Genomic DNA, 27,150 nt, shown 5'->3' with positions numbered 1-27,150 from the left:
TACTGGACAGATGAGATCTGATCAGGTATTTTTTCCCTGGTTCTTCCCTGCTCCCTCCATGCTGGAAAGATTCTCCATCCCCTGGAAGAAATCTCCAGTTGGCAAGCTTTGCAAACAGACCCAGCAGAAGGGAAAGGGGGGCGGACTGCTTAGTATAGGAGCCCAGCAGGAGGAGAGAGGCCCACCCTGTGGGGCGCAGAAGAGAGGGAAGGCAGGCCAGGCACAGCCTGGGGAGCCCCGCACCAGGGCCTGTGCCCAGGCTGCATCCCCTTGATGCTTTAAGAGCAGGCACATCTGCAGCAGAGAAACAATACAAGAAGCTCGTGGAAGCAAAGGTCACGTCCAGAGAACCAGCTCTGAGAATCCTCATGGGCTATCCATCAGGAAATGCGGCACATTCCCAACGCTGTCGGTTCAAAAGGCAAACAAACCATGGTTCTTGGCTCACAGTCCCTTATGTGACACTTTTTAGGCCAGGTGTGTTTAGGAACTCGGAACTTAACAGGTTTTACCAAGATAATCTAGGGCTTCTGCTATATGGCACCCCCGCCGCGGGGTCGGGGCAGCAGCCCAGCGTCAAACACGCCATGATCCCGTAGTGAAACAAGAACACGCAGAGGAAACTGCTAAGAGCCTCCTAGCGGTCAAGTCAGGCTCTGCTGCCAACGGAATACAAGGACAAGTTTGCGGTTCTTGAGCTTTCTAGGTTTGACAGTTTCTGAAAGGGAAGGGATTATGGACCTAGACTGGAGAATGCTTGGGGAATGGGGTTTGGAGAGTTCTGGAAGATTCACAGTCGCAATCTGGGGAGAGCCGATCATCAAAGGGAAGTCTCAGGGACGAATCCCAGAGCCCGCCTGGAGAGGCCGTGTCCCGCGGGTTCTTCCCTGAACCACACCGGACGTGGCCCGACACCAGCTTTCCGAGCACCCTGCCTCCTCGCACCCGATTTCAGGGAGGGGCTCCAGGATGCGACTGCACGGGCCGTCCCCTGGCCGCTAGTGTCACACAGCTAAATGCAGGATCAGCCTGGGCCCTCGGGCTGCCTCCGCGGGAGGAAGACAACGGTGAAGACGGCCCAGAGAACAAAAGAAAATGACCACTATATACGCGGCAGTGCGGACAGCTGAAGGCCAGGAGAGACGACAAGAGAAATGCCTGCGAGGCTGAGCGCGCATGCTCAGAAGGACAGGGTCGTCCCTGCCCCTACCCCGCCCTCTGGACTGGCGGCCGTACCTCCACGGCCACGCTGAAGTCCACCATGGAGACACTGGTGTTGCGGTGCCAGCACACGTGCACCATGGTGTTGCCACGATGGGGGGCCTGGCGCTCCAGTGAGGTGCGCGAGGCGCTGAGGTCATCCTCCGACTCCTGGTCGGCCACCGCCGTCTCATCGGGGGACTCTGCAGGATGCGGCAAAAGGCAGTGCTTCTGATCTTTGCTTGCCAGGAAAAAGACCCCTTTCCTGACCCCTCCCAGCTGCTGACTGGGAGAGAAGGTTGGGGGGCTCACAGCAGTCTGGCCTTGGGGAACCCTGTGCACACACTAGCCACCCTCTGCTTATCGGGGACCCACCAGCCCCTCTGCTTGTCAGGGCTCCATATCTGGGGGCATCCCCCTAGCCCAGAAGCCCCTCTGCCAGGAAGTGCCTAACACATCTGGGTGCTGGGCCCACGGCACTTGCCCAGACCGTGGACGGCCTTGTTTTCTCTCCTAGACGCTGACATTCTGTGTGACAAATGGCAATGTTGGCCCAGAAAAGATGACCTTCCTGCTCCCTCATGCTTTTTTTTTGAGGAAGATTAGCCCTGAGCTAACACCTGCTGCCACTCCTCCTCCTTTTTGCTGAGGAAGACTGACACTGAGCTAACATCCATGCCCATCTTCCTCTACTTTATATGTGGGATGCTGCCACAGCATGGTTTGACAAGCAGTGTGTAGGTCCGCACCTGGGATCTGAACCAGTGAACCCTGGGCCGCCAAAGCAGAACATGTGAACTCAACTGCTACACTACCGGGCCGGCCCCCTCACACTGTTTTAACAGTTTTACTTTTAGAAAAAGGAAGTTCCTTGATTTTGAGCTTTAAACCAGGGATATGAGGCTACATGGGAAAGGTGATTTTAGTTACAATAGGACACCCTCCCTCTGCAAGCCAGAGTTGGCCCCCTCTCCACGCTAATTCCTTGAGGCAACGGGCCTGGGTCTGCACCAGGAAAGCTTCCCTCTCCACACTTACTGTTGTCAGGGGGGCTGCTGGCGAGGAACTCGGGAGTGGGGCCACTGCTTTTCTCTGCCAAATCGATGGCCATCTGTATGTCCTCGACCCACTTTTCCATCTCGGACCGAGAACTGAAGAAGAGATGGATGTCAGGTTTTCAGGCAATAGCAGACAAAAGGGTAAAGAGCTGAGGGGTCAGTTTCCTGAGTTACCTGGCGGCCACGATGATGGACTGCCGCTGGCCCCGGAGGGTGAGGCAGTGGGGCACGCCCCACTCGTCTTCACTTTCCTCTATCTGTGAGACAAGTGTTCATGACATTATTGCAAAAAAGGGAGTGAGACCTTCGATGCATATTCTTTTTCTTTTTCTTTTTAAAGATTAGCACCTGAGCTAACAACTGTTGCCAATCTTCTTTTTTTTCTGCTTTTTCTTCCAAAATCCCCCCAGTACATAGTTGTATATTTTAGTTGTGGGTCCTTCTAGTTGCGGCATATGGGACGCTGCCTCAGCATGGCTTGATGAGTGGTGCCATGTCCGTGCCTGGGATCCAAACTGGTGAAACCCTGGGCCGCCGAAGCGGAGTGTGCAAACTTAACCACTCGGCCATGGGGCCAGCCCCCTTCAATGCATTTTCACACATTCACTAAACTGGCTACAGGCCAATGCTGGAGAGGTGGTGGTGAAACTCAGCAGGGCTCAGAAGAACCACAAGCTACTGTGAGGGACAAGGGCTCCAAATCAGAAAAATATCACAATTGGAAAGGCAGGAGGAAGGTCAAAACACGTTGAATTTATTGGCAAAGGCCACAAACTTCCCTCTGCAACCACTGAGGAGAGTGTGGGTATAAGCTAGGGAAATAATCCTGTGCAGACGGGCACCCTGTCTGCATCTGCCGCCCAAGGGTCTCAGAATATGGAGACTGTCCCCTGGCACATCTCTGGCGAAGGACAGGTGGCTCCCTGGTCTAGGGGTGAGTTCCGTAACTGCATGTGGGCAGGGAGGACTGTCTTTCAGGGTCCCTGAGGCCAGGCTCGGGGCAGTGAGAGGCAAATCCACACATGTGGCCTGTCAGCTTGCCTCTTCACTTGACTCTAGAAGGGACATACCTGTGCATCCCACTTGCAGGAGAAGGAGCCATGTCCCAGAGCCCCTCTAGGGGAGACCTAACAAGGCCCAGGTTTCCCATGGCAGCTGTGATGCTCTCGCTTCCTTGTCAAGCCCCTCCTTGTCCTTCCTTCTGTCACCATCACTGGCTCTTGCTCCCTTTTGCCTGGCCTGTAATCTGCAGGCAGGCCAGACGGAAAGGCCCCTGATCCCACAGCCATGGCGCATACTCACGGTCATGCCGTAGAGCGGGAGCTGCCCATGGACTTTGAACTGATTCGAAGCTGTCAGCCCCCTGCTCGTGTACAGCAAGATGTCGTTGAACTAAAGGAGCAAGGACAAGTGCCGCTGAGATGAACGGGCTCCGTTGAAACCAACAAGTGCAGAGAGTATGTTTTCAAAATCTTGCATGACAATTCATTGATCTCAACAAATCCAAGCTGAGCAGCTTTGGGCTGCTTCTCCTGCCTTCCAGATGCCCCCTCCCTGGGCAGCCGAGGCCGGGCGCTGTGACGCATGGACCATGGATCAGAGTGAAGACAGACAGCTCTCACCACTTACCAGAAAAAACATGCGCTGCTGGAGCCCCTTCCCGGAGAGCTTGCTGAGGCTTCCCAGGCGAATGAATTCCTGCGGAGAAAACAGACCCTGAGAGTTGGCTGGGAGCGTGCAAACCCGGCCCGAGGCAGAGAGTCTGGCTTCCTCGCACCAGGGTCCCTTTCAGGGTAAAGTCATAGCCATCATAGTTACTGTTTACTGAATGCTCTGCCATGCCGTCTCTAAGCTCCTCTCCTTCCCAGGGACCTTCAGAGCAGGGACCACCGTCAACTCCACTAACAGAGGCCTGATGGCGTGCCCACAGTTGCACAGCCTGCACGGTGGGGCTGGGTCACACTTCGGCCTACAATTATGCGCTTAACCCCCAGGCCTTATGGGCCTCCCGCTGCGAGCAGGAGAACCAGGAAGATGGATAAGCCATAGGCGAGTGCCGTGGGGAGAGGAATCTTCTCCATGACTTAAAGCTCTGTTTCTCAAAACGTAGGACCTGTGTTCCAGGATAAAGGAGTGACAAGCAAAGCTGTCTAAGGAGCTCTTTCTCCTGCACATAAACTTTCAGGGGCACAGACCATTCCAGGCTACGTTAAAACAACAACAAAAAATCTATCATTTAAAAAATTGTAGTAAAATACACATAAAATTTACCATCCGTGACCTTTAGTGCATTTACAACATTGTGCAACCAGAGCTACTGTGCAGGTCCAGAACCTTTGCATCACCTCCACAAGGAAACCCCGTGCGCATTAAGTAGTCACTCACCATTTCCCCTTCCCAGAGCAACCACGGGTCTGCTTTCTGTCTCTCTGAATTTACTTATTCTGGATATTTCATATAAATCAAATCACATAATATGTGGCCTTTCGTGTGTGGCTTCTTACCCTTTGCTTGTTTTCAAAGTTCATGTTGTGGTATAGAGCAGAATTTTATTCTTTTTAATGGCTTAATAATACTCCACTGTATGGATATACCACGTTTTATTTATCCATTTATTCACTGATTGACATTTGGGTTGTTTCCCCTGTGGCTACTGTGAATGGTGTTGCCATGGACATTTGTGTGCAAGTTTTGTTGAACACCTGTTTTCAACTGCTGGGTCGTGTGGAAATTCTATGGTTAACTTACTGAGGAACTACCAGTCTGCTTTCCGTACTACTGCTTTTATTTTTTATGTTTTTATTTATTTTTTTTAAGATTTTATTTTTTCCTTTTTCTCCCCAAAGCCCCCCAGTACATAGTTGCATATTCTTCGTTGTGGGTCCTTCTAGTTGTGGCATGTGGGACGCTGCCTCAGCGTGGTTTGATGAGCAGTGCCACGTGTGCGCCCAGGATTCGAACCAATGAAACACTGGGCCGCCTGCAGCAGAGCGCGCGAACTTAACCACTCGGCCACAGGGCCGGCCCCATGTAGTACTGCTTTTAAAACACGGCTGCAAGTTCTGTGATATTCCTTCCATAGAGGCAGCGTCTCTGCCCCTCGCAGGGATGTGGGTGGGCTGGTGACTGATTTGACCCATAAAGTACGGGAGTGATGCTGTGTGACCTCCCAGACTAGGTCACAGCACCACACGTGGCCTCTGCTTTGTCCCTGGGAACACCTGTTCTAGGAACCCTGAGCTGCACGTAAGCAGTAAGACCACCCTGAACCCAGGCTAGCAAGGCCCCTCATGGCCTCTCTGGTGCACAGTCCCAGCTGACCCCGGCCTCCAGCCGTCCCTGCTGGGTGTCAGCCTTGGACCCTCCAGACCAGCCCATCTGGGAGCTCTGTCAATGCCAAACGGAACAGAAGCTCACCTGGCTGAGCCAAGCCCAACTCCTGACTCGCAAAACCATGACATATGCTGCATGGTTGTTTCAGCCACTGAGTATCGGGGTAGTTTATTACATAGCACCAATCCCTGGAACGCCTGCCGCAAGGTTTTTCTGTGCCCACGACAGCTCGTGAGCCAAGAACAGGGACTCAGCCAACTCATTTTGATCCCATAGACTTCTGCGTAGCCTGACTCAACTCTTTCTTTGGTCCTTTATGAAATGTGATCAAAAATGACCTGCTAGTGATTTAATAGACATATTGTGGCGATCAACAAAGCAGCACAGAATAAATGCTTGCAGGGCCACGGGATGGATGCTATCACACATCGACAATGCGATAGGAGGAAACACTATTTGGGGGCTGCTTTCATCCTTGAAGGGTGACAGAGAACGAGGAGTGGGCACCCTAACGTGCTGCTATCACTCCTGTTCCCACCTCGCACATCTGATGTGGGAACACATGCATTCTCCAACGAATCTTCGGGATGTGGGAAGGAGAAGGCAGGGTGGCACAGGCACTCATCACAAAGGAAAGACAAGGGGCTTGGTCTGTGTTTGCCTTCCAGGGCACCCACAGCAGGGAGGGGAAGGGCTATGGACGCAGATGTCAATGCCTGAGGGCTGGAGATGGAAAATGTCTCTTGCCTGGAATTTTTTTTTAACTGTGGAACAGAAAAAAGGAAAAGGCCGCTAATATCTGTAAGGTCAAGCTGCTTCCTTCTGGAATGAAATCCAAAGATGTTCAGACCCTGGAGTTTTAACCAAATGAGCCCCCTGCTCCAGTCCCTGCTTCCCTTCTGTTCTGTTTAATGAAGACACGCCACTCTAACTTGGAAGGCCAGGCCCTGAAGAACTCTCTCTGACACACAATCCCGGGATGAGAAACACCCCCCGGGGCCTGGCTCAGGCCAGAGTGTGCTGGGGCCTTTTGGCATCAGTGGAGAAGCCCGCCTTGGAGGACATGAGACCGCCTCAGGCTGACCCCAGCAGAAGGGGGAGTGGGATCATGTCTGAGAGCCATGCTAGGAATGAGCCTGCAGGAAGCTGAGGGGGCCTCTCCAAAGTTATCTGCTCATCTTTAAGTCTCAATTTTTAAAATTCCATCTGTAGACAAATCTGTCAGAGCCTTCCTGCCACCCATTAGGTTATTTGATAATTTAAAATTAATTCGTGACAACCCATCAGCCTTGGTGTCTGGAATGCCCCACCGTAGAAGGCGCCCCCTCTGAGGGCCTCTGTCCCTCCTTCCCATTGCGTTCGGGGTTGACTTGAAACAATGAATGGCTGTGAAGCAGGTTGACGAGCAGAAGAATCTGGACATGAGGCAGGCCTGCAGTGAGCCGCCTGCACCCAGTTCCGACCTCACCTTTATAAATAACACTGGCCTCCCTTTGTTTAGCACAGAGTAGGTGCCCAGCGTGTGCTTGGTGCTTATATTAGCTCTGTACCTGAGCCTGTAAGTTCCATATTATCACCCCCATTTTTCAGATGAGGAGACTGAAAAGCAAAGCGATTAGAAATTTGACCAAGATCACTTGCTCATTAGTGGGTGACACAGCCCGTATCTGGCGAAATGCTTATGATGCCCTACAATGCTGTGCTGTGTGTCACTGACAGTATAACACGTGTACACTTAGTCTGTTCAAATAAGTGAAGGGAGGGGAAGGGGAAGACAATTAATATTTATTGTGTAAGTTCTACACATGAAATCTCATTTGATCCTTATGACCTACAAGGGAGAGGATATGATCCCCATGTTACAGAAGAGAGGGAACAATCCCGTAGGTGAAACAGCCCAGCTCGGGTGGAGCTCGAATGTGAACCCAGGGCCACCTACTCCAATGCGAGGCTCTTTTCATAGCACCATGAAAACCTTTCCTCAAAATAAGAAATTCTTTACAAATGGTATGTTATTGCTATGTAGCATAATATGATAAATATTTTATAACATCTAAAGTTAAGAGAAAATTACACTGATTCCAGAGTGTAGGAATCTGTTCCCTTCAGTGTTTCCTTTACTAAGGGGTCCGTGTGGATGGTAAATGAGGTTGTTATGTGCTGAGGCCTGGCAGAATTTTCTCACCAGCAGAGCTAAAGCAAATCCCAGCTTTCATTTCCACCCAGCACTTACCATATAACTCTGCTGACAGCCTTTCACAGCTGGTTTTCCGGTCAGTTTTGTAGGTAGGCTTGCCGACAAAAATAACCCAGTACCCAGAGAGGTCCCTCATCTTCCGGAAGAGACATTGGTTTAATGTCTCCAGGGCAGCTACCTGTCAAATAAGACTAGAAGCCCCCAACATACTGGATACTTGCCTGAAGATTAAGGGAGATCAAAGAGGCTAAAATTCCCTCCTGAACTTTGAAAAGTGGAGGTTATAGGAGAAAGATCCCATATAGAGATTTGATGAGATGTAGCAACTAATACTTTTGATTCCTGGGCAATGACTGCTTCTTAGGAAGACAACTGTAAAAGGGCTGGCTACGCTGTATTTTTAAAATTCCCATTGGCCTGGAAGGAGTGTGTTTGGGTACCGAGGCCCTGCTTCACTGTGAACGACCTACCCCTCAGGGAGGGTGCTGGGCGGGTGACGGTTAATAGTGTAAATGAACTTACATCTCTTCCAGAATCGTGTTCTGGCTAAAATGTTATTTTAATTCCTAATTAAAATTGCATCTTTAAAAAATATCTTTCATGCTTACAGAATTTACAGCATGCTTTCAACGCACTAACTTTTTCTCTGGCTTTATATCACCATTTTACCCAATTCTGTAAAAAATATTTTTTTCTTTATCTTCCATTTTCACGTACCTACATTTTAAAAAATAAAATAAGCTATCTCAAACCCTCTCAGAATATGGTAGGGAAAAAGTAAATAAGCAAATCAACCAATAAGGAGAAAAAGCAAAATATGAGGTCACAGGATTGCTTTCTCTCCTTCTAACACAAAGTTTTGGAATGAAACTGTAAAGTTCAAGGTGTCTTCCTAACTGTCCCCAGGCGGAAGGAAGCCACTTCAGAAGGAGGATATTTTAACTTGGAAGTGTCCACATTCAAAAGGTTCAAATTTAAGTCGCTTAAATGTGGCCTTTCTGGCTTTACCTCCGACACCCACAGAGAGCCCCGCTGCTTACCCTTCCTGGAATCACAAGATTGTCGATGCCAATCAAATCTTTCTTGAGTTCATGCAGCTTCTGGAAATTCTCCATCTTGATCATCGTACCATGAAGCTGTGCCACCATTTCCGTAATCTCTGCCAGAGCAGCTAATGAAGGAAACACACACAAACTCTGCAGCATTAACGGCAGACAGGGGTCTTTTTTCCCAGTGTCTTTAAGCTCAGCTCTCCAGGGTAATATCCTCCAGCACCGCTCTAGGTTAGCAGCCAGCCTTCCAGGGAAAACACCGCTAGTTCTCAGTAATAAAAATCAAGTGATTTGCTATATGTATTTGTCTGCTTTACTTTAGTTTCCCAAAAGCATCTTGAAAATGTAAATGCCCCCTTCATAGCTACGAGGTATACAGCTGTCCTTCAACTAGAATCACTTGTTGCCATAGAGGGACAAGAAGCAGGGGACTCAGAGTGCCTGGAATTTGTCCCCAGGGCAAAGATTTTGCTACCCTTCCCCTGTTACCTAAGAACCCAGAGCACAGTGAGCAGATTGGCCACAGAACAATCTGGGGCAAAGGAGGGATCTTTCTGGAAGAGGATCTAATGGACAGTGTGATATTTTGGGGTAACTAGCATTCCAGTGTACTTCGGTTCTTCCTTCTGTGGAAATTTCAGTGTTTACCAAGATGGTTGCAAAGAATAACTGCAGAACTAATCTTCATTTTCCAACATGGGCACAGCTGCCCTAGACTGGTCGGCATCTAATATTTAAAGGAGCCAGTGCCCAGTTAGTACATGTTGGGTGGCATGCACATCCACAGCAGGTGAGCATTGAGGTATTTCTATCAAGAAAGCAGGAGATACTTGTCAACTGAACTTCAGTCTTCAGAACACTAAAAACCCCCTTCCCCCAGCACTTCCGCCTGGGGAGGGAAGCATTTTCTTTCCTTGCTTTCTCCCCGGGAGTGCAAATTAAATGCTTCCTGGTTTATCACAGAATGCTTCTTGTCTCAGCCACAGGGACAAACCCAGGGCTTGCCCAATCTTCAGACACTGCCAGTCGATTTAGTCCAATCAACAATTACTGGGCACCAAATGCTTAGTGGGGTGGGAATGAGGTGGCTCTAAGAGAAGAAAGATGGCGGCCTGGTCCCTGTGTGCTCCTGGGGCAGGCATCCTGGAATGGGTCTTGGCACTCTGCATCCCTCACATTCAGGAAATATATGTTCAGAGATACCTTGATTTTCCCAGCCTTTTGACAATGCTGCCACCATACGTTTTAAGCTAAGTAACAGATACTTTTGCCATTTAATTGTCAAGGAGAGACTTTTCTCATTGGGGACTGCTTAAAAAAATCATAAGATGCAAACTGGGCAAGTTGGCATGCAAAACCAAAGATGTCCCTTCCCCCCGCCGGGTAATAGACCTGCACAGCTGTGAGTCCTGCGAGCTGGGAAGGGTGTTGGCAATGCCAACACGACAGGACCAGGTAGGTGGGCGGGTCACCCAACCTCAAGGGTCAGGTACAAGCTGAGGCCTAAGGGAGGGGGAGCATTGTGCCAGGAAAGGCCAAGGAGGTGGTGGCGATGATTCCAAGCAGGAGGAATAGACTATACCGAGGCGGGAGGCAGGAGGCAGCATGGTTTGTTTGAAAGACTGACGGTCTAAGGCAAACCAAAACCACGCCAGGAGCCATCTCTGTTCCCCTTCCGTAAACTGCCAACATCTCAATGACTTCCAAATCTTCTCCTGGGTTGTCTTTCTAAAAACGAATTTGTTTTCTATATACTCTAGATACCAACCAAGTGATTTCTCTAGAACAAGCCCCACGTCACCATTCCCCTCCTTAAAACCCTTCCTGTCTGCCCTTTGCTCTCTGATTGAGGTCTCGAGCATTTATGAGACCCCATGGGATCTGGTCCCTGCTTACTGTTCCAGCCTCATTTTTGCTGCTGTCTCTGCATCTCACACTACAGCCACACAGAACCTCTACTTTCTGGAATGTTCTATAGTCTCTGTCTCCTTTGGACTTCTTTATGTGCTATTCCCAATTCTATCCTCCACACCTTCCCCTCGTCCAGGAACTCCCATTTACACTTCAGCTCTAAACTTCGATATCCTCCCCCTCGGAAAGCCTCTCCCGAGTCCTGAAGGCTGGGTGGGAAGCCTGCACTCCTGCTGCACCGGGCACGTCCTTCTCACAGGTCACTCGCTGCCCAGGTGCCCCGATTTGGGCCCACTAGTGGGTTCTACGAGGAGGGGCCACCTTGTTCCATTCTCTCTTGTATATCTAGTCTGTAGCAGGTGCTCAGTGCGTATCTGTAGCATGAGAGACTAGTTAGGGGCCAGATCCTGAAGGGTTTAGACTTGAGCCTGAGGGAATCAGGTGTCACCCAGGTTTTAAGTAAAGCAGTAAGAAATGCATTTAGAAAAAGAGAACACAGGTGGCCTAAGAGATGGGAGGTGTTTACAATACTTTAAGCAAGAGATATGGGCCTTGACATACCAACAGGTGTGCAAATTCATGTAACCTGTCAAGAGCCACCTGCGGAGGCCCCCGTGTACAGACTGGCTGGAGAACGTAGAGGACACAGGCCCTCAAGGAGCTTGCAGTCCAGGCCAGAGAGTGCAGACGTTAACAGACTGCATATAACACGAGACAGGTGACTTAGGTTCAAAAAGATAGTGCATGGCAGAGTGGGAAAGCATGGTCTGGAATACCAGCTCCGACCTTTTGCTGGTCGGAGGGACACAAGTCCCTACTCCCTCAGAGCCTCAGTTTCCTTATCTGTAAGATGGGATAACACTATCTCCTAGGGTCGTTCAATGAGTAAAGGCGTTAACATAATAAGATACCTGGCACAGTAACTGTCCCAGGTGCTAAGCGAGTGGCAGTTGGTAATCTCATCATGAGACAGTAGAGTAGGACCGTCAAGAACATAGGTTCTGGGCTTAGGGTCCAAGTCATTTACCTCTCTGGTCTCAGTAGCCCCCATAAGTAAAATGACCTCACCACTGCCTGGTAGGCTTGTTGTGAAGATTAAGAGCTAATACAGGTGAAGTGCTTATTGTGGTGAAGGGTACATTACAACTGCCCAGCGGCAATCAGCAGAGCATTTATTACAAGCTATTTTCTGTGGCCGGTCCAAGGAGGGAGTGATGAGTTTCAACCCTGTAGGCATAGGAAAGCTTCCTGGAGGGGGCTGACTCTAAGTGGGGTTTCTTGAGGGTTCTTTGCACCAAACCACCCAGGAGCAGAGGAGAAATGCATGCAGAAGAGGAAGGAAAGAGAGGTCATCACGATCATTATCACCTTCTTTATGGCAAGATCAAGAGGTGACAAAATATTCCATCAGGTACTGAAAAGCATGGCTGCCTGTGTGATATGAAAACCCAGGTAACAGGCTCACAGAGCTCTCCCCTAGAGCCGCCTCCCCGCGGGGCTGGGTCTGGTGGTGCGCTCACCGCGGCAGTCCCTGAAGTCCATGTGGCTGGGCGGGTGGTGCTTGCACAGGCGCTCCAGGACCTGCTTGTAGTGCATGAGCCGGTGCAGCGGGCGCAGGAGGAAGGTGTTGAGCGGCAGGTAGCACACCTTCTGCAGCTCAAAGTCCCTGCACAAGTTCTCCAGCCGCCGCGAGCTCCTGATGCCGGTCTCCAGGGCCTCCAGCGCCTCGCCGTGCTTCCACAGGTGGGCAGCCAGTTGCTGGAGGTGGGGAGAAAGACAAGTGGGGTGGGGGAACCTGCTCAGCTGAACTGAACGCTCACACGTTCCACCCAGGCTGATTTTTGGAAATGAAGATCACCTTCGCTGCCATTATTTCATCACATTTATTTAAGTTCATATTTCACTATTTAAATTAAATTCTCAGGATAAAATAAAAACCCCTAGTAAGCATTGAACAGTTTAAAATGTGTAGGGATTATAAAATATGAGATGTATATATAATATTAGAGGTGTAAATGTTGTTAAAAACAAGACTGGCCAAACTGAGGGGAAATAAATGAACAGGAGCTCCTCTGGGGGCCTGTGGTTTTCTTCTAAATGTCGAAAGATGACAAATAGACCAGGGCCACTCAATAAATGCTATGTGGTTAAAAATAGATATTTCTGTTTGACTCCCCTCATGCATTCATACGGTAACTATCTGCCATGGGCCACCCACTCTGCTAGATTTGGGGGAGCTGGAGGAGAATTAGACATGGTTCCTACTTTACTGGCGTCTGATAAAGATCCTTTGCTTAATCAAACTTTTGTCAGGCTCCTGAACCTTTTCCCAGGCCCTTCTGTGTGCTTTACCTCCTTGTAAAATCCAGTATTAGCAAGAATCCTGCTAAATCTGTTTAAACAGAAGCCCCTACCCTGGATCCGGGCACCCTTCACACTGGGTCCCTCATCTCTCGCCATCCCCCATGAGGGCTGATCACACCGGCCCGCCTTCAGCAAAGAATCCTGTTAGCTTGGTTCTGCCAGAACCCCCCTCCCCTCTGACGTTCCCTCTTAGTAATTTTCCACCCTCCGACCCCCGCCCTGTTCCTTGCCTATAAATTCCCACTTGCCCAGGCTGTATTCAGAGTCGAGTCTAATCTGACTCTCCCTCTGTAAAATCCCATCGCAGTGGTCCCCACACTAGCACGTGGGCCTGAATGAAGTCGCCTTCATCTTTAACAAGTGCCATCGAATATTTTTTTCCTTTAACAGGCCATAGTGGAAACAGGTGCAGGGTAAGAAGTCTGATGATAGAGCATTAAAGGGAGAGTTAACTCCTCATGGCAGGTGGGGAAGAATTGCAAGGGAAAGATGTTTCCTGACAGATGGGGGTAGTGGGGGGAATGAGGACACCCCAGACCAGAGAACGGCAGGCGTCGTCCTCATGCCTCGCTCCCCAGGACTGGGCCCACTGTCTGTGCCCTGCTGACTCCCTCACCTAGACGCCCAGTCCCGACATCTCCGCTCCTTAAAGAGCTTGCAACGCAACGGCCAGCACCTCGCCTGGAGCCGCCCCACCATTCTCTGACCTCAGGATCGGTGCCACCACCAGCCAGTTACTCAGGACAGAAAAACCTGGAGAACATTCCAGATTCCCTCGTTTTGAATCCTTCACCAAGTCCTACCAATTCTACCTCCTAAGAATGTCAAACCTGTTCCCGTCTTCATCCCCACGGTCACTGCCCTCCTTTCGGCCTTGTGCCATCCACCACTGTAACGGTGTCTCCATGGGGTCTCGGCTTCCACTCCTCACCCCTCCACTTTATCACGCATCGGCCACCAAAACAAACTTCCTACAATGCCGCTGAGCACACTGCCCTCTTGCTTGGAATACAACAAGAGCTCCTACCATCTCAGGACTACCTCCAGTGTCTTTGGCAAGACACATAGGGCCCTTTGGATGTAATCCCTCCTACCCCTCCATTGTGGCCTCTTGCTACTCACCCAGGGCCACCCATTGAGCAACTGTACTTGAAGGTGCCAGGCTCTTGCACCCAGAGCCTCTGCACGGGATGCTCCCCAGCCTAGGACTCTCGCCCAGCCTCAGTCCACCTCCCCTGTTAGGGACTCCTCTATCCTCCTGTACTTAGGCTGAATTTGTCCATCTTAGCCCTTATCGCATGGCTTCCCCTGCTGGCTTTATTGGCTTTTTAAAAAATAGATAGATTCATAGGAAGCTACAAAGAAATGTACAGGGAGGTCCTATGCGCCCTTCACCCAGCCTGCCCTAATGCTAACATCTTGCATAACTATAAATATAGCACAATATCAATGCCAGGGAACTGACATTGGTACAATCCGCATGGTTTATTCAGTTTCCACCAGTTACACATGCCCGTGTGTGTGTGGCAAGTACCTGTGTATATGTGCGTGTGTGTGTGTGTGTGTGTAGCTCTAGGCAATGTTACCACACGTGCAGTCCCCTATTTGATTTTGAGAGAGACTGCCATGTCACTATATCCTCAGGGCCTGATATACACAGTAGGTGCTCAATAAATGTCTGTTGCCTGCATGCGTTAGTGAGCAAACGAACCAATGCATGCACCCAGCTGAGGCAGGAGCATTGTGAGGACCTGAGCACCTGGGGAGGTGAGTTCATGGTGGCTGGAGTGCAGAGCAGAATGTGAAGAGAAGGAGCCTGGAGCGATCGTCTGGGCTAGAGTGTGAAGGCTTTCTTCACCAGGCTTAGAGTTTGGACTATATTCTCCGGACCACAGAGGGACCGGGGGGTCTTGAGCCTAGGTAGTCTGGTGGATGAGAAGACAGCTTGATGGGAGGCCTGGAGACTCATCAGGAAGCTGGTCGAGTCATCCAGCAGAGAGAAAGCTGAGAGCCAGACGGAGCAATGTGGTCAGAGTTTAAGAAGGAGAGGGGGTGGACGGGGAGGTTTGGAGAGACAGCCGGCTCAGCGGGAAAGGTCCCAGCCTGGATGGCAGGTGAAGGGTTAAGATGAAAGGCCGGGGTGTCCTTTTCCATGGCCTTTGTGCATCTGGGCAGATGCTTCCAGTTGGGAGTTCACAGCATGGGCTAGAGATCACGACTTGGGTATTTCTGACTTTCAGGAGGGGACTGGAGGCCCGGCCCAGCTCCCTTGGTCAGGAGTGGAGGGTCTGGGAGCAGCCAGTCCAGCTGAAGCTAATGACAGCATCCCTGCTGAGCCCCGCTAAGTCCCTGCAAATGCAGGTAAATGCACAGGTGCGTGTTGGGGTTGGGGGGGAGGCAGGAAAGACGCTGCAAGCTGCATATCACCCCAAGCATTTTGGGCAAAAGTGCTAACCTGGACTTCTACATCTCCAGAGCCTTCTGAAGCTCCCCTCCACACTTCATAAAAATTCTTTAAAACCAACGATAACAGCCACAATAGAAAAACCACCTAAACAATTTCTTTAAAAGGCTGCCAGTAGCTCTCTGAGCCTCTGCATCTATTTTTATTTTGCTTGCACAGAGCTCCACGCTATAAACGCTCGTGGCATCAGCATAATAACTAAAATGCCAGCACAGCCAAAGAAGCTGACTAAATGCAAAAATGCCAACTCACTAGACCGAGGAGAAAGAATGGCCGTGAGCAGAAATCTTAGGTGCTAGGTAATCGGAGAGGAAGGCGGACGTGTAGTGAACGCCAGCTCTCTGTGGGAGAGCCACAAAGGAAAGCTGGTAACAGGAGAGCTCTAGGGGGCGGGGAATGAGCTGGCAGGTCTCTGCTGCTGTCCCCAGAGTCCAAGCCTCCTTGGAGGCAGGAAGCACAGATGGGAGCCGGCACCGCCCTGCAGACGAAACGAGCGCTGTGAGAAAAGGTAAAAAACCAAACCGACTGAGAAAAAGTCCAGAACATGGGAAAAAAGGCTTGCTCTGAGGAAAAAGATTGGGAAGGACAACAGTAACAAAAACATGTTCTAGAAGAGAGAAGAAAGGATATTTTTAACGAGTGAAAGAAGCCAGTCTGAAAATGCTACGCGCTGTGTGATTCCAACTATATGACATTCTGGAAAAGACAAAACTATGGAGACAGTAAAAGATTAGTGGTTGCCAGGGGCTGGGGGCAGGAGAGGCATGACCAGGCAGAGCACGCAGGATTTTCAGGGCAGTGAGGATAACCTCGAGGATACTGTCATGGTGGGTACATGAGAGCATGCACTTGGTAAAACTGACAGAAAGGAGGACACAAAGAGTAAGTCCTAATGTAAACTATGGATTTAATTAATAACAATGTATCAGTATTGGTTGCTCAGTTGTAACACATGTACCGCACCAATGTTAACGTTAATAGGGGAAAGCGGGGGTGGGGGTGGGGTGGGTGTGTGTGAGAACATGGGAACTCTCTGTGTAGATTTCTGCTCACTTTTTCTGTAAACTTAAACTTGCTCTAACAAAATAAAATATATTAATTAAAACAAACACCATGGAAAGTGAAAAGATGTCTGTTGTGTCACATTTGAGTTTTGTGCGTCAACCTTACTTATCGCATTAAAAAAATACCAGAGTTCTGGAACATCTTAGATAATTCTTGCTTTTCTTTTTTTTGCACAGAATTCTGCAACCCAGTGGCTTCCACAGCCTCTCTGATATTGCCCAAAGATGGGGGTGCTGCTTTTTGAACACTGTGAAAAAGTGAGCAACAGCTCGGGGTCTGTTAAATAACATCTTGATCTTTGTTCAGAGAAACAGGAAGTCTCATGAGTAGCTTCAGATGCTATCTTTTCCATGCACCCTCCTCCCATTGTCCGTCCTCATGAGATATCTAATTCTAAGGGGAAAAAATTAAACACTAAACAACTTAGCAAGATTCTTGGGAATTAATTCAAATCCCTACACTAACTTTGACTCTGTGCGCGCCTCATGTGTAGTAGGTGTTCTGGATGGGCCGATGGACAGAGGGATGGCTGGACGGACCGAAACGGTGGCAAGACAAACAACTGGCTTTCTTTAGGAGGTTATTAGCTCTTAGTTGTTAGTTAAGGTTATTAGATAGGCTCCGTGCAGTCGAGATACAGGAAGATTGCTTTACCATGCAAATACGGACGTATTTGTATTCAGAAGATAAATTGTGTGAATTAAAACATTCTATATTAAAGGAATTATTAATGGATTAAAATGAAAATGCAAAAACAAAAATTTCAGATGCAAGAGAGGGGCAGATTTCAAAAATGGGAATATTGGTTTCAAATGTACTGACTCTTTGGGTATATTTTCACTCTTTTGTGTCGTTGTAGATATTGCTGGATGGTTAGAAATATATCTGCCCTGTACGCTGTCTTAAAGTCATCGAATTGACTGGAATTCCTAAATACATCTGAATCCAAAAAAATCCATTTTTGTCACGCTTACAAGAAACCAAAATAACTGACTAAACGTGAAATATTTATTCAACCAAACAATGTTTGTCTACAAAATTTTTAAAGCAAGTTTTGAATGACTTATTCACACAAAATACCTATGTTTTGGTTACAACACAGAGCTTTTGAGGAGAAAAAAATCCTAAGAGTGCTTCCCCCAAGGTGACTGGATTGTCCGTTATGTTCCAAATAAAATTACCTTGGAAGGACGGGACGGTTTACCCCGAGCAGACTGTCGGACCAGGCCACGGGGTCCCGGACAGGGAGTGCGGCCAAGGCCTCCAGCAGCCCCAGTGCTGTTTCCCCAGGGAACTCGCTCGGCCGAGTCCCGAGGCAGCTCACCTTCATGCCCTGAATGTTCTTCAGCATGACATCTCCGATTCTTTGGTGATCTCCTCTGATGTGGGCATTAGAGCGGCCTTCCCTGAGAGCAAAGGATTGGAAACCAAAGCATTAGCCGTGAAAACGTTCCGGAAAACGTCCTGGCCCAGATCACACAATATCAACCTTACGTCTTCCTTTCCAATCGCCTCTTTGTACCTCTCCCTTCTCTGGGTGTCACGGAATGTTGGCCCTGGAAGAAGACTTTGAAATCACCCCAGTCATTCTGCAGACAAAGAATTCCGCCTGTGTTTTGAAAGAGGCCATTTTCTGATGATTTTCATTCGGTCTCCTTTTACTTTTTTTCCACCCACACTTGGGTGATCTTGGCGTGGTTAGAACAGCGTGGAGATCACTTGCAGTAACTAGCTCATGAAATGGATTCTATCCCGCGGATTGAGACTAATAGGCACTTGTAAAAAGCAAGACAGCCTCCAGATCGAGGTTTCTGTTCCCAAGAGCCCTTAGCCTGAAGCAGACAAAGAGTTGTGTGAAAAGCCCTCAGGAAGTGAAAAATACAATTGAGAAAGTGCAGGAGGCTCATGCATGGAGGAGAGAATGGGGGAAATTAACCCAGAAGAGGGCAGGATGGGTGTCCCAGGTACAGAGGGGGGAAGGGAGGGGCCAGGGCCCCCCCCACCAACATGCTGGGTGACAGATGACAAAGATGTGGGCATTTTCAGTGGAGAATTTGGGTATATATTCAGTGCTTTAGCCGATGTTGATAATCCAGGGGCTTAAACAGCAGAGAGAAAAATAATAATGGTAGCTCGTACTCACTGAGTACTGTCCACCGTGCTGAGCACCCTATAGGCGCTGACCCATCTAATCCTCATGGCAGCCTTATGAGGCAGGTACCACTATCACCTCCATTAAACAGCTAAAGAAAGTGAGGCACAAAGAAACTACACAACTTGTCTAACGTCAGTTACCATGAGATTGGGAGCTTCTACGTGAGCCCAGGAGTCTGGTCTACACTCCTAAAGACAATGCCAGTGCATATCTGTGAATTTACCCATTGATGAGAAAAGGATTTCCCAGAGACAATCAAAACACGATTTTCAATGACAAACCTGGCTAATATCTTCAAACCAACTGTTCCGGATAGCTAGAAGCCAACTTAAATGAAACGGATGAATTAAAAATGTAAAAATCTGGGCATGAGGCTTCCAGTCGGAAGTGAGAGGTGTTCGGAATGGAATAAACACCTGCACCCCGAGTCAGGAGGGGTTGTGATTTACACCCCACAGACTCCATCACTAATGCGCCTCCAGCAAGGACAGAAACGACTGCCACCTCAGCAGAAGCGGCACTGAGCATTCAGAGCCTTCCAGAACTGCTGACTCAGTCTCTGACTCGTCAAGGATCTTGAGATGGGGAGAGGAGGGCAGGGAACAAGGCACACAATCAGCGAAGCAAACCCAGGGGGTAGAAAAGCCAGGGCAGGTAGAAACAGGGGCTGGTTGCTCACTTGTGCTCCTGGCTTCCCACCCACAGTGAGCAGTGAACGACCCGCTTTATTGCACTGGTCCTAACTAGGCGTGCACTGTGACTGCCATCACAGGGAGCCAGAGCGCCCAGCTCCGTGAGGTGATTCAAGCTTCTCTAAAATGAAAGGAGAGCTCCCATTATGCCCCCAACCCCTTCCTGGATCTGCACCAGCCCCTCCAGGCTCTGTCTGTCTTTATTCTATTCTGTTCTCTTCCACCCTGACACAGAATTCATTCCTCAATCTTTCTGCTTTCTCTTACCTGCCAAAACAAACATTGTTGGCAGATCGCCTTAATTACTACTCACTTCTCTTCTAATTAAAATATGGATTCTATCCTCAGCACCCCCTGAAAGCGTTCTGTGGAAGATTACCATTAACTCCTCAATTACCTAAGCTACCCAATTATCACTCCTGCTTCTATTCAGCCTCTCTGGCTAGTAGGCCCCAAACTTCCTGGCCCTCTGCTCTCCGGCTTCCGGAAGCCTTTCTCTCTAGGCCCTTGCTTTCTCTCGAGTCAGTTTCTCTGTCCTCTTTGCCAAGCCCACCTCTTCAGGCTACTCCCAAGATGTCTGTTCCTTGGGAATCCATGGGTGGTTATCTTCTCTTTTCACTTTCTCCTTTTCCCCTATTTTTATCCCTTCTATTCCCATGGTTTCAACTCATGATGCCAAACCTATACCCAAATGTTCTCTGTAGCTACTGACCTGGGCACTGTGTTTCTCATACCTTCCAGAGGGCTCTATGTGAAAGACAGCCCAGGCATCTCAAACTCAAGAGGTTCCACACAGTTAATTATCTTGTTGCCAAAACCCAATCCCCTGCCTCCACTTCCTTCCTCAATGAGCTACCTGCTCTGCCCCAGCCTCAAGCTAGGAACCTCAGTTATCCTTACTTGTCTGACTCCCATATCCCCACCCATCTGATCAAATTCTCCCCCAAAACGGGGTCACTGGAGAATACTCAAGCTTCTGACCTAGGTCCAGGCTCTGCTTTGGAGACAGTCCTCGGCCTGATGCTAATCACCGCATGTTACTTCACCCCACGAGCTGCGGGCTGAGGCATCTCTGGATTTCTGGCAGATGGTTATTAATGAAATTACTCTTGAGAAATTCAACAGTGGCCATTCTGTTGATCCTGAAGTGTGACTGGGTTTGGTTGAGAAGTTACTAGCTGCTCTTCTCCTTACACACTTGGAGCAGAAAGCAGCTCCAGCCTGAACTGTAGGCTTTCTCCTATTTAGAACCAACTGCCCTACTGCACCTTCACCACCACACAAGGCTCCTTAAAGAGCTGGAAAGTTCTCCTTCCCTCTCTCCACCCCCGCCCCACACCTGAACAACAAAGGAGGAGCCAACTACCTGAGCCAGAATGGCCTGATTTTGACTAAACGCCACACACCAATAAAAGGAGGTGAGACACCGTTTAAACTTGATTTGTGGATATGTAGCTGTTATCTGGAACTCAGATAATTGAACCGAAAACCTTCAAGTGGACATGCCATTTGACAACGCACATAAGAAATGTCTTTAGTTAATTCATAGGACAAGATATTTTAGCGAGAGTCCTCTGGATTGGATGGGCAAGGGGACGAATGGGCGTCTCTAGCTTCCATTTATAAGGAGCAATCTCTTCCCTCTCACTGACAGCAGCCCAGCCCAAGGGAAAGTGAAGCGCTGGAAAGCAGACCCGGAGGAGGGGGCGGAGAGCGGAGGTGGAAGCCAAACTCCACTGACTTCACTTCCTTTCTTCTTTTGCCAAGTGTTTATTAAGAGAAAGTGCACAGATGTTAAAGCCCCAAACTCAAGGGGACATTCTTCCTGTGTCGGCTTGCTAGCAGAGCCCTGTTTCTCTGTCTTCAGTGTCTTTACTTTCATTTTAGGAACTGCTCTGGGTATCACCAGCTCCCGTGCTGCAGGGAAGACATTGATATTGATACATTTCAAATGGGGCCAGCTCTAGGACGTGTGGTGACACCAGGCTGGGGCCTCTGAAGCCAACACAACCAGTACAGACAATTCTGCCCCCTCCCGTCCCCTCCCCACCACAGAGCACAGGAAGTCCCAGCCCTGCTGGTTCCAGAACATGCAGTCAATCCACAGGGATGGGGGCAAGACCCAAAACTCCTCTGCCTTGTATACAAATACCATCCTGTTTTTATTTCCTTTATATGTTAATGCCACCAAATCTACAAGTCCAAAGCATTTGCTTTATTATGAAGAGCTAAAGGTCATTTTATTATCAAGAACATGAAAAAGTAATTACAGCTCTTCCGGAACATCCTCCGGATGTTAACCTCACAAGAAAAGGGTCCTTGTTTGGAAGACAGGGCCACATACTTGCTGTCTGTGTAATCACTGCACGGCCACAAAGCTGAAAAGTCTTCTGACAATTTCACTTCAGAAAACCATGTACTGAGAGCCCTGTTAGATGCTCAATACTGACCCATGCACCAGGATTCCTGCACTCCAGGAGCAATTACACGTATCCCGCACAGGGTTGAACACACACACACACACACACCCCCTAGAATCTCTGAGTCTTCTGGACTCTGTGTAAACACTTCATTCACCGCTACACGAGCTGGTCAGTAACTCAGCAGCAGACAGAGGGAGAAGAGAGGAGGAAAAGGAAATGAAAACGAGGACCAGCCCTCTATGGGAGGGCGGCCAACCAACAGTGAGTCTATCCAGGGGGGGCAGAAGGAGACCCTGCATGGAGGGGCTCTGACTCTGACCACCAGGAAACTCATTCACCCGCTGCAGGTGCAGGTGGGGCAAGGCCAGCGGGGTAAACTGCCACTCTGCTCCCCCTTCACACCCCCAACCCAAGGCTCAACATCATGTCCACGTGGAACTCCAGAACAAACAGAGTTTGCAGCACGCCGATGACCTTGCTGGCGATACAATCCCCAATTATCCCACCCTAGGGTGCCAGCGCCCTCTGAGAGGCTGTTTTCCAGAGAGCGGGACAGGCCTGGCTTCAGTCAAGTGTCGGAGGAGATTCTTTACCGGGAACACAGGCAGAGACTGACACGTCAGGCTCATCAAGTAGCCCAGGATTAATCCAAGCAGGTTCATTAGACACTCAGCCCTCCCCTTCTTCTCGCAACAAAATGAAGGATCACTGTCTTAGAATAAAACTCAAAAGCCAGCTCGGAGCTAGTGGGCTGACTCTTCCTCCGCCTCTGTGTCTGGCTGCTCTCTGACCCGGGGAAACATATTTCACTTTGTAAAGCCTTATTTTTAGGCCTTATTTGCAAAACAAACACCACACCCTTATTCTTACTATCCCTTGTGGTTTCTATGATTCTAAATGAAAAAAAAAGTCTGTCATTATGAGTGCTTATGTATCTAGGTAAATAAAATGAGTAAATGAGTAAAGACAAATCTTCCACTGCTATGTGGGCTGGGGATGATGGCTGGGTTCAAAAAGCAAACAAATGAGCCAGAGTATTAGATTATATTAATATAAAAAATATATATTAGCCACATGTAATATATATGGATTTCAATATCTTTTGATGGATTTCAATATCCTTTGAACTCCCCGGACAGGAAAATCCTATTAATTTGAACATAATTCACATCTCCACTGGTGGGTAAGATGTCTGTGGGAGAGGCGTCCTCACTGGGCCAGGGGCACGCGGGTGTCCCTCCGGCTGCTACAGGTCAGGGATTCATCCCGTCCATTGGCGGCAGCGGAAAATAGGTGCCTCATGTCCTCAGCCATCTCATGCCCATCAATTACACTCCTGGGTTGCTTAGAGCTATGGCTTTTCTTCTTCTGAGGTTTAACACCAGATCCAGTTTAATAAGAGGAGGAAAAGTTACAACCCACTCAGAGGCAGGCTTGATAGCACCCGGATGAGACCCGATGTCATTACCCGTGTTCAGTCTTGTTAACGGCCACATATTAAAACGCAGAAGAGAAGAGCCATTTTTAACTCATCAGAGACCTGGAGAATACTTGCTCTCAAGTGTTTTCCAGCAGAGGCCACCAGCGATTCAGGCAACTAGAAACATCTTTTTCATTTTCTTTAAGGTAAGCAGCTTGCTCTCAAAGCACAGTGGGCTTTAGAGTCAGGAATAAGGCTGATAAAGAAAAACTAGCTTCCACATATGCTTGAGAACATGCAACTCTACTTATGTGTTAAAAGGAAACAATCACCAATGACCATCGTTCCTGGAACCCTAGGTGGACAGTGGAAAGCTGGCTGGGGGTAGAATACAGTGGAAGCTCACAGTGACCTTGAAGTGTCTTTCTTGCCTTTGAAACAAACAAACATAAAATTTTAAATTTTAAATAAACTTAAATAAATAAGCATACAAGCGATTCTCCCTCATGGTTCACCCATAACACATATCTTGTCCTAACATCCTTCCAATTTTCCTTCCACTGTGTGTTCTCTTCCAGGCTGCTTTCCAGGCAGACCACGGTACCTTGTCTCCAATGAGTTTCACTGTCAATTACTTTGAGAGCAGAGATTTTAAAACTTTTTTGCACGATCTTATTTACAGCACCAATGAAAATCTTCAAACAAAAGCTTTTACACAAGAGAAGTAGCCCTAATCTGGCTGAAGCAGGGAGTGGAGTCTTGCTTTTTGACAATGACCCCAACAGACTCCGAATTCTAGGGAAGTGGATGGAGAAGGACAGACTGTGCTGGGGCATTCAGGCGTGATGGGGAAGGAAGACTGCAGCCACCAACTTTATTCCACTTGAGCTCCTCCCCTTTAAGCCTCTAAAACTGTGCTGCCCGATATGGTATCCACACGGATTATTTAAATTTTAACTACTTACAATGAAATGAAATTATAAAATTCAATTCCTCAGCCACACTAGCCATATTTCAATAGAACCAGAGAATAAGTAAAGTTAACAGCTACCTCTCCTGCCCCCAGGTTCACAGGCTCCAGGGAAAGTAAGAAATGGGGGGCAGTCGTACCGAGCTTTACACTGCAATTCCAGAGCCTCATTTTCCATATGGAGAAAGATGGGGATAATTCCACAAGACTGTTTTGATTGCCGAATGAGACAACTTAAGAGAAAATGCTTTACAAGATACTGCCGAAATGCAAGGTGCTTTATTGCACAAATATTGCCAGTCTTAAAGCTATGATTTTTTTTTAATCACCTGTAGAATACGAACAGTGATTTCTGTTCTGGGAAAGAGTCAGACACCCATTGATCTCTTGGCTTGGCATGAGATGAAACCGGAACAGGAGCGTCTGAGCTCTCCCCAGGCTCCCCTTTCAAATCTCATCAGGCTGGTCTGGTGGCATCCTTGACCCAGAGCAGAGTGAAGGATGTAACTAGAATCCAGGCTGTAAAAGAATGGGAATCGTGACCGGTGTTGTTCACTGAACACTGAGAAGAGTGACCGATCTGTAGTAGGGACACAATAACTACTTGTTGTATAAACAAAAGATCATCATGGCCAAGTTGCTGACGTGAAGATTTGCATGGCCCCTGCTGCAAATGAACAAATGAAAAACAAGAGCGCCTGGGCGCTTTTGTGGTTGACGGTGTGTCCTCCTCAGGACGGCACAGCTCTCAGGGCAGCGCCAGAGTGGACGGTGGGGGGTGGGGGGAGTGGAGGTGGCTGCCAATGTTTTGTTGGGGCGGGGGGCTGTTTAGCTACTGTGTGTTGAATGCCACCACGTTCTAAAACAGTGCTAAAACTCCCTCACGGGGAAGAGGTCATTACCCTCACTTTACAAGTGAAGAAACTGACGCCACAAGGTTCAGTAACTGGCCGAGGACACACAGTGGTGAACAGGGGAGGACCTGGGATCTGAACCAAGGTCTGTGTGACTCCAGGCCTATTTTTTCTTTACTTCCCTACAAGGCCTCAAACTGACAGTGTAAACACACAGATCACAGTTCAAGGTTCTGGAGCGCAGGCATAGTTCCTGCCACCAAAAACCCAAGTGTATAACAGGGAAGGACCAGAGAACGTCCCATCCTCATCCTCGTCCACATCGTCCGTGTGTCTGTGTCTCGCCAGGCACGGCATGAGCAGCAGAGGTCAGCAGGCCGTGAGGATTTTAGATTATACTAGCGCCGAGCTTCCCTGGGAGCTAGGAAATTGTTCTCATGTTACAGATGAAAGGCAAGGAGGCTGCTTCTTGGAGGTCTTTCCCTTTAAAGGTGAGGCCTAAAGCTTCCAGAACTAAAGGTGTAGTGACAGCCAGACCGGTTGTTTTAAAAAACCAGTTGTGCTCTTAAATAGCTGTGTGACATCTGCCAGGTTACCTACCCTCTCTATGCTTCATTTCTCACCTGTAAGGTGAGGAAATAACAACAATAACAATGATATCTACCTAATGGTCTTCTAAAGATTAAATGACATGATACATGAATGTCTCTGCTCAAGACTTCCCGGACACCACGGGGAAGTAACGACAACAGTCACGAAATAGGAGTCCTCAAAAGCTCCTAGGACCTCACTATGTGTTAAAAAACAAACACACACAAAAGCTTCCCCGAGACTCCAAGTTAATAGTTTACACTTGTTGAAGAGAGTAGTGCCCAACAGCCCACGTGGTCTGAAAAAGTTAGCGCGTGCAGGGAGGTGGACTTTTCTTATTCCTCTTGTTCCTTCAGCAAAAAGTCAGAACATGAGGTTTTAAAACTAAGGCCCTGGAAGAAATTCCCCAGGGAGAGGGCAGCGGGCCGTGTCAGAAAACCAAACGGGAAGCTTAGAGGCAGCAGAGCGAGGTGAGGATAGCAAGGACTCGGAAGCCACGCTGCATGGGTTCAAGCTCAGTATTAACTCTGCAACCCTGGGCAGGTGACTTCAGCTGCCGTGCCTCAGTTTCCTCATCTGCACCTGCCCCTCGGTGTTGAGAGCATTAAACAAGGTAACAGGTGTGATGTGCCGGGAACAGTGCCCGGCAGGGATGATCTTCATTGCTGCTGTTGTTTTTATTGTGGTGACTTGGGGCAGACAGGCTCCATGGGCAAGCGGCAAGGCCAGATTCTACAAGAGTCTCTGCTGATGTGGCCATCATGATGTCACATCACGATGTGATGGCAGTGGTCATCTCGCCATATCAAGTTCTCTTGGTAGAGGTGAAAAAACTCAAATCGATCTTCTCAGGTTTCAGACCTAAAAATGATACTTCTGCAGACAAAGTCGCCACAGGACCACTGTTGAGCAGATGCCTTGAGCTTTCTGCCACTTTCAAGAGAACAAACACCCCAGAAGGGTGATCAGAGCAGAAGCGTCTCTTGACCAGCTGTGCTGACCTTCCCGAGCCAGGAGCGAGCCACGAGCAAGGAAGAGAGGAGGCAGGAGCTGAGACCCGGTGCTCGACAGGCTCTGCGGGTTCCTGCCGTGAGGCCCAGGGCAGGCAGCACTCTCCTTTTCTCCTGAAGAACGAGGCATCCATGGCGGATGCTCTCCCAGCCCCCTTCCAGGGAGAAACTGCTGTGTTTCAACAACACAGCTTCAAAGGCACAAGCTATGGGTCAGATCAGTTCAAGTCGTGCCTCCGTCACTTCTGGGCTACGTGGCTGCAGGCAAGGAGGTGGCCTCTCTGAGCCTCATTTTCCCAATTACAAAATGGGCCTAACACCTGCACCTGGGGAAGTTCTTTCTGTAAAGGGCCAGCTAGTAAATATTTCAGGCTTTGTGGCCCATCTGGGC

At 48.9% G+C, this 27,150-nt stretch overlaps 1 protein-coding gene across 8 annotated transcripts in view; it reads right to left on the bottom strand.

Annotated features, from left to right (window-relative positions):
- The window catches only part of FARP1 (FERM, ARH/RhoGEF and pleckstrin domain protein 1), a 287,796-nt gene that overhangs the window by 7,571 nt on the left and 253,075 nt on the right, over window positions 1-27,150 (bottom strand). For all 8 annotated transcript variants that reach the window (XM_070579102.1, XM_070579106.1, XM_070579101.1 and 5 more), the window contains 8 exons: window positions 17,969-18,050; window positions 12,272-12,509; window positions 8,829-8,959; window positions 3,888-3,956; window positions 3,561-3,650; window positions 2,433-2,515; window positions 2,239-2,351; window positions 1,237-1,403 (listed from right to left, as the gene is read on the bottom strand). In XM_070579102.1, the coding sequence (XP_070435203.1) occupies window positions 1,237-1,403; window positions 2,239-2,351; window positions 2,433-2,515; window positions 3,561-3,650; window positions 3,888-3,956; window positions 8,829-8,959; window positions 12,272-12,509; window positions 17,969-18,050 (973 nt within the window). The remainder of the gene's footprint in view (window positions 1-1,236; window positions 1,404-2,238; window positions 2,352-2,432; window positions 2,516-3,560; window positions 3,651-3,887; window positions 3,957-8,828; window positions 8,960-12,271; window positions 12,510-17,968; window positions 18,051-27,150) is intronic.

Source organism: Equus przewalskii, chromosome 16, assembly GCF_037783145.1.
Source record: "Equus przewalskii isolate Varuska chromosome 16, EquPr2, whole genome shotgun sequence".
NCBI lineage: Eukaryota > Metazoa > Chordata > Mammalia > Perissodactyla > Equidae > Equus > Equus przewalskii.
This window is presented reverse-complemented; position numbering and strand designations above follow the sequence as displayed.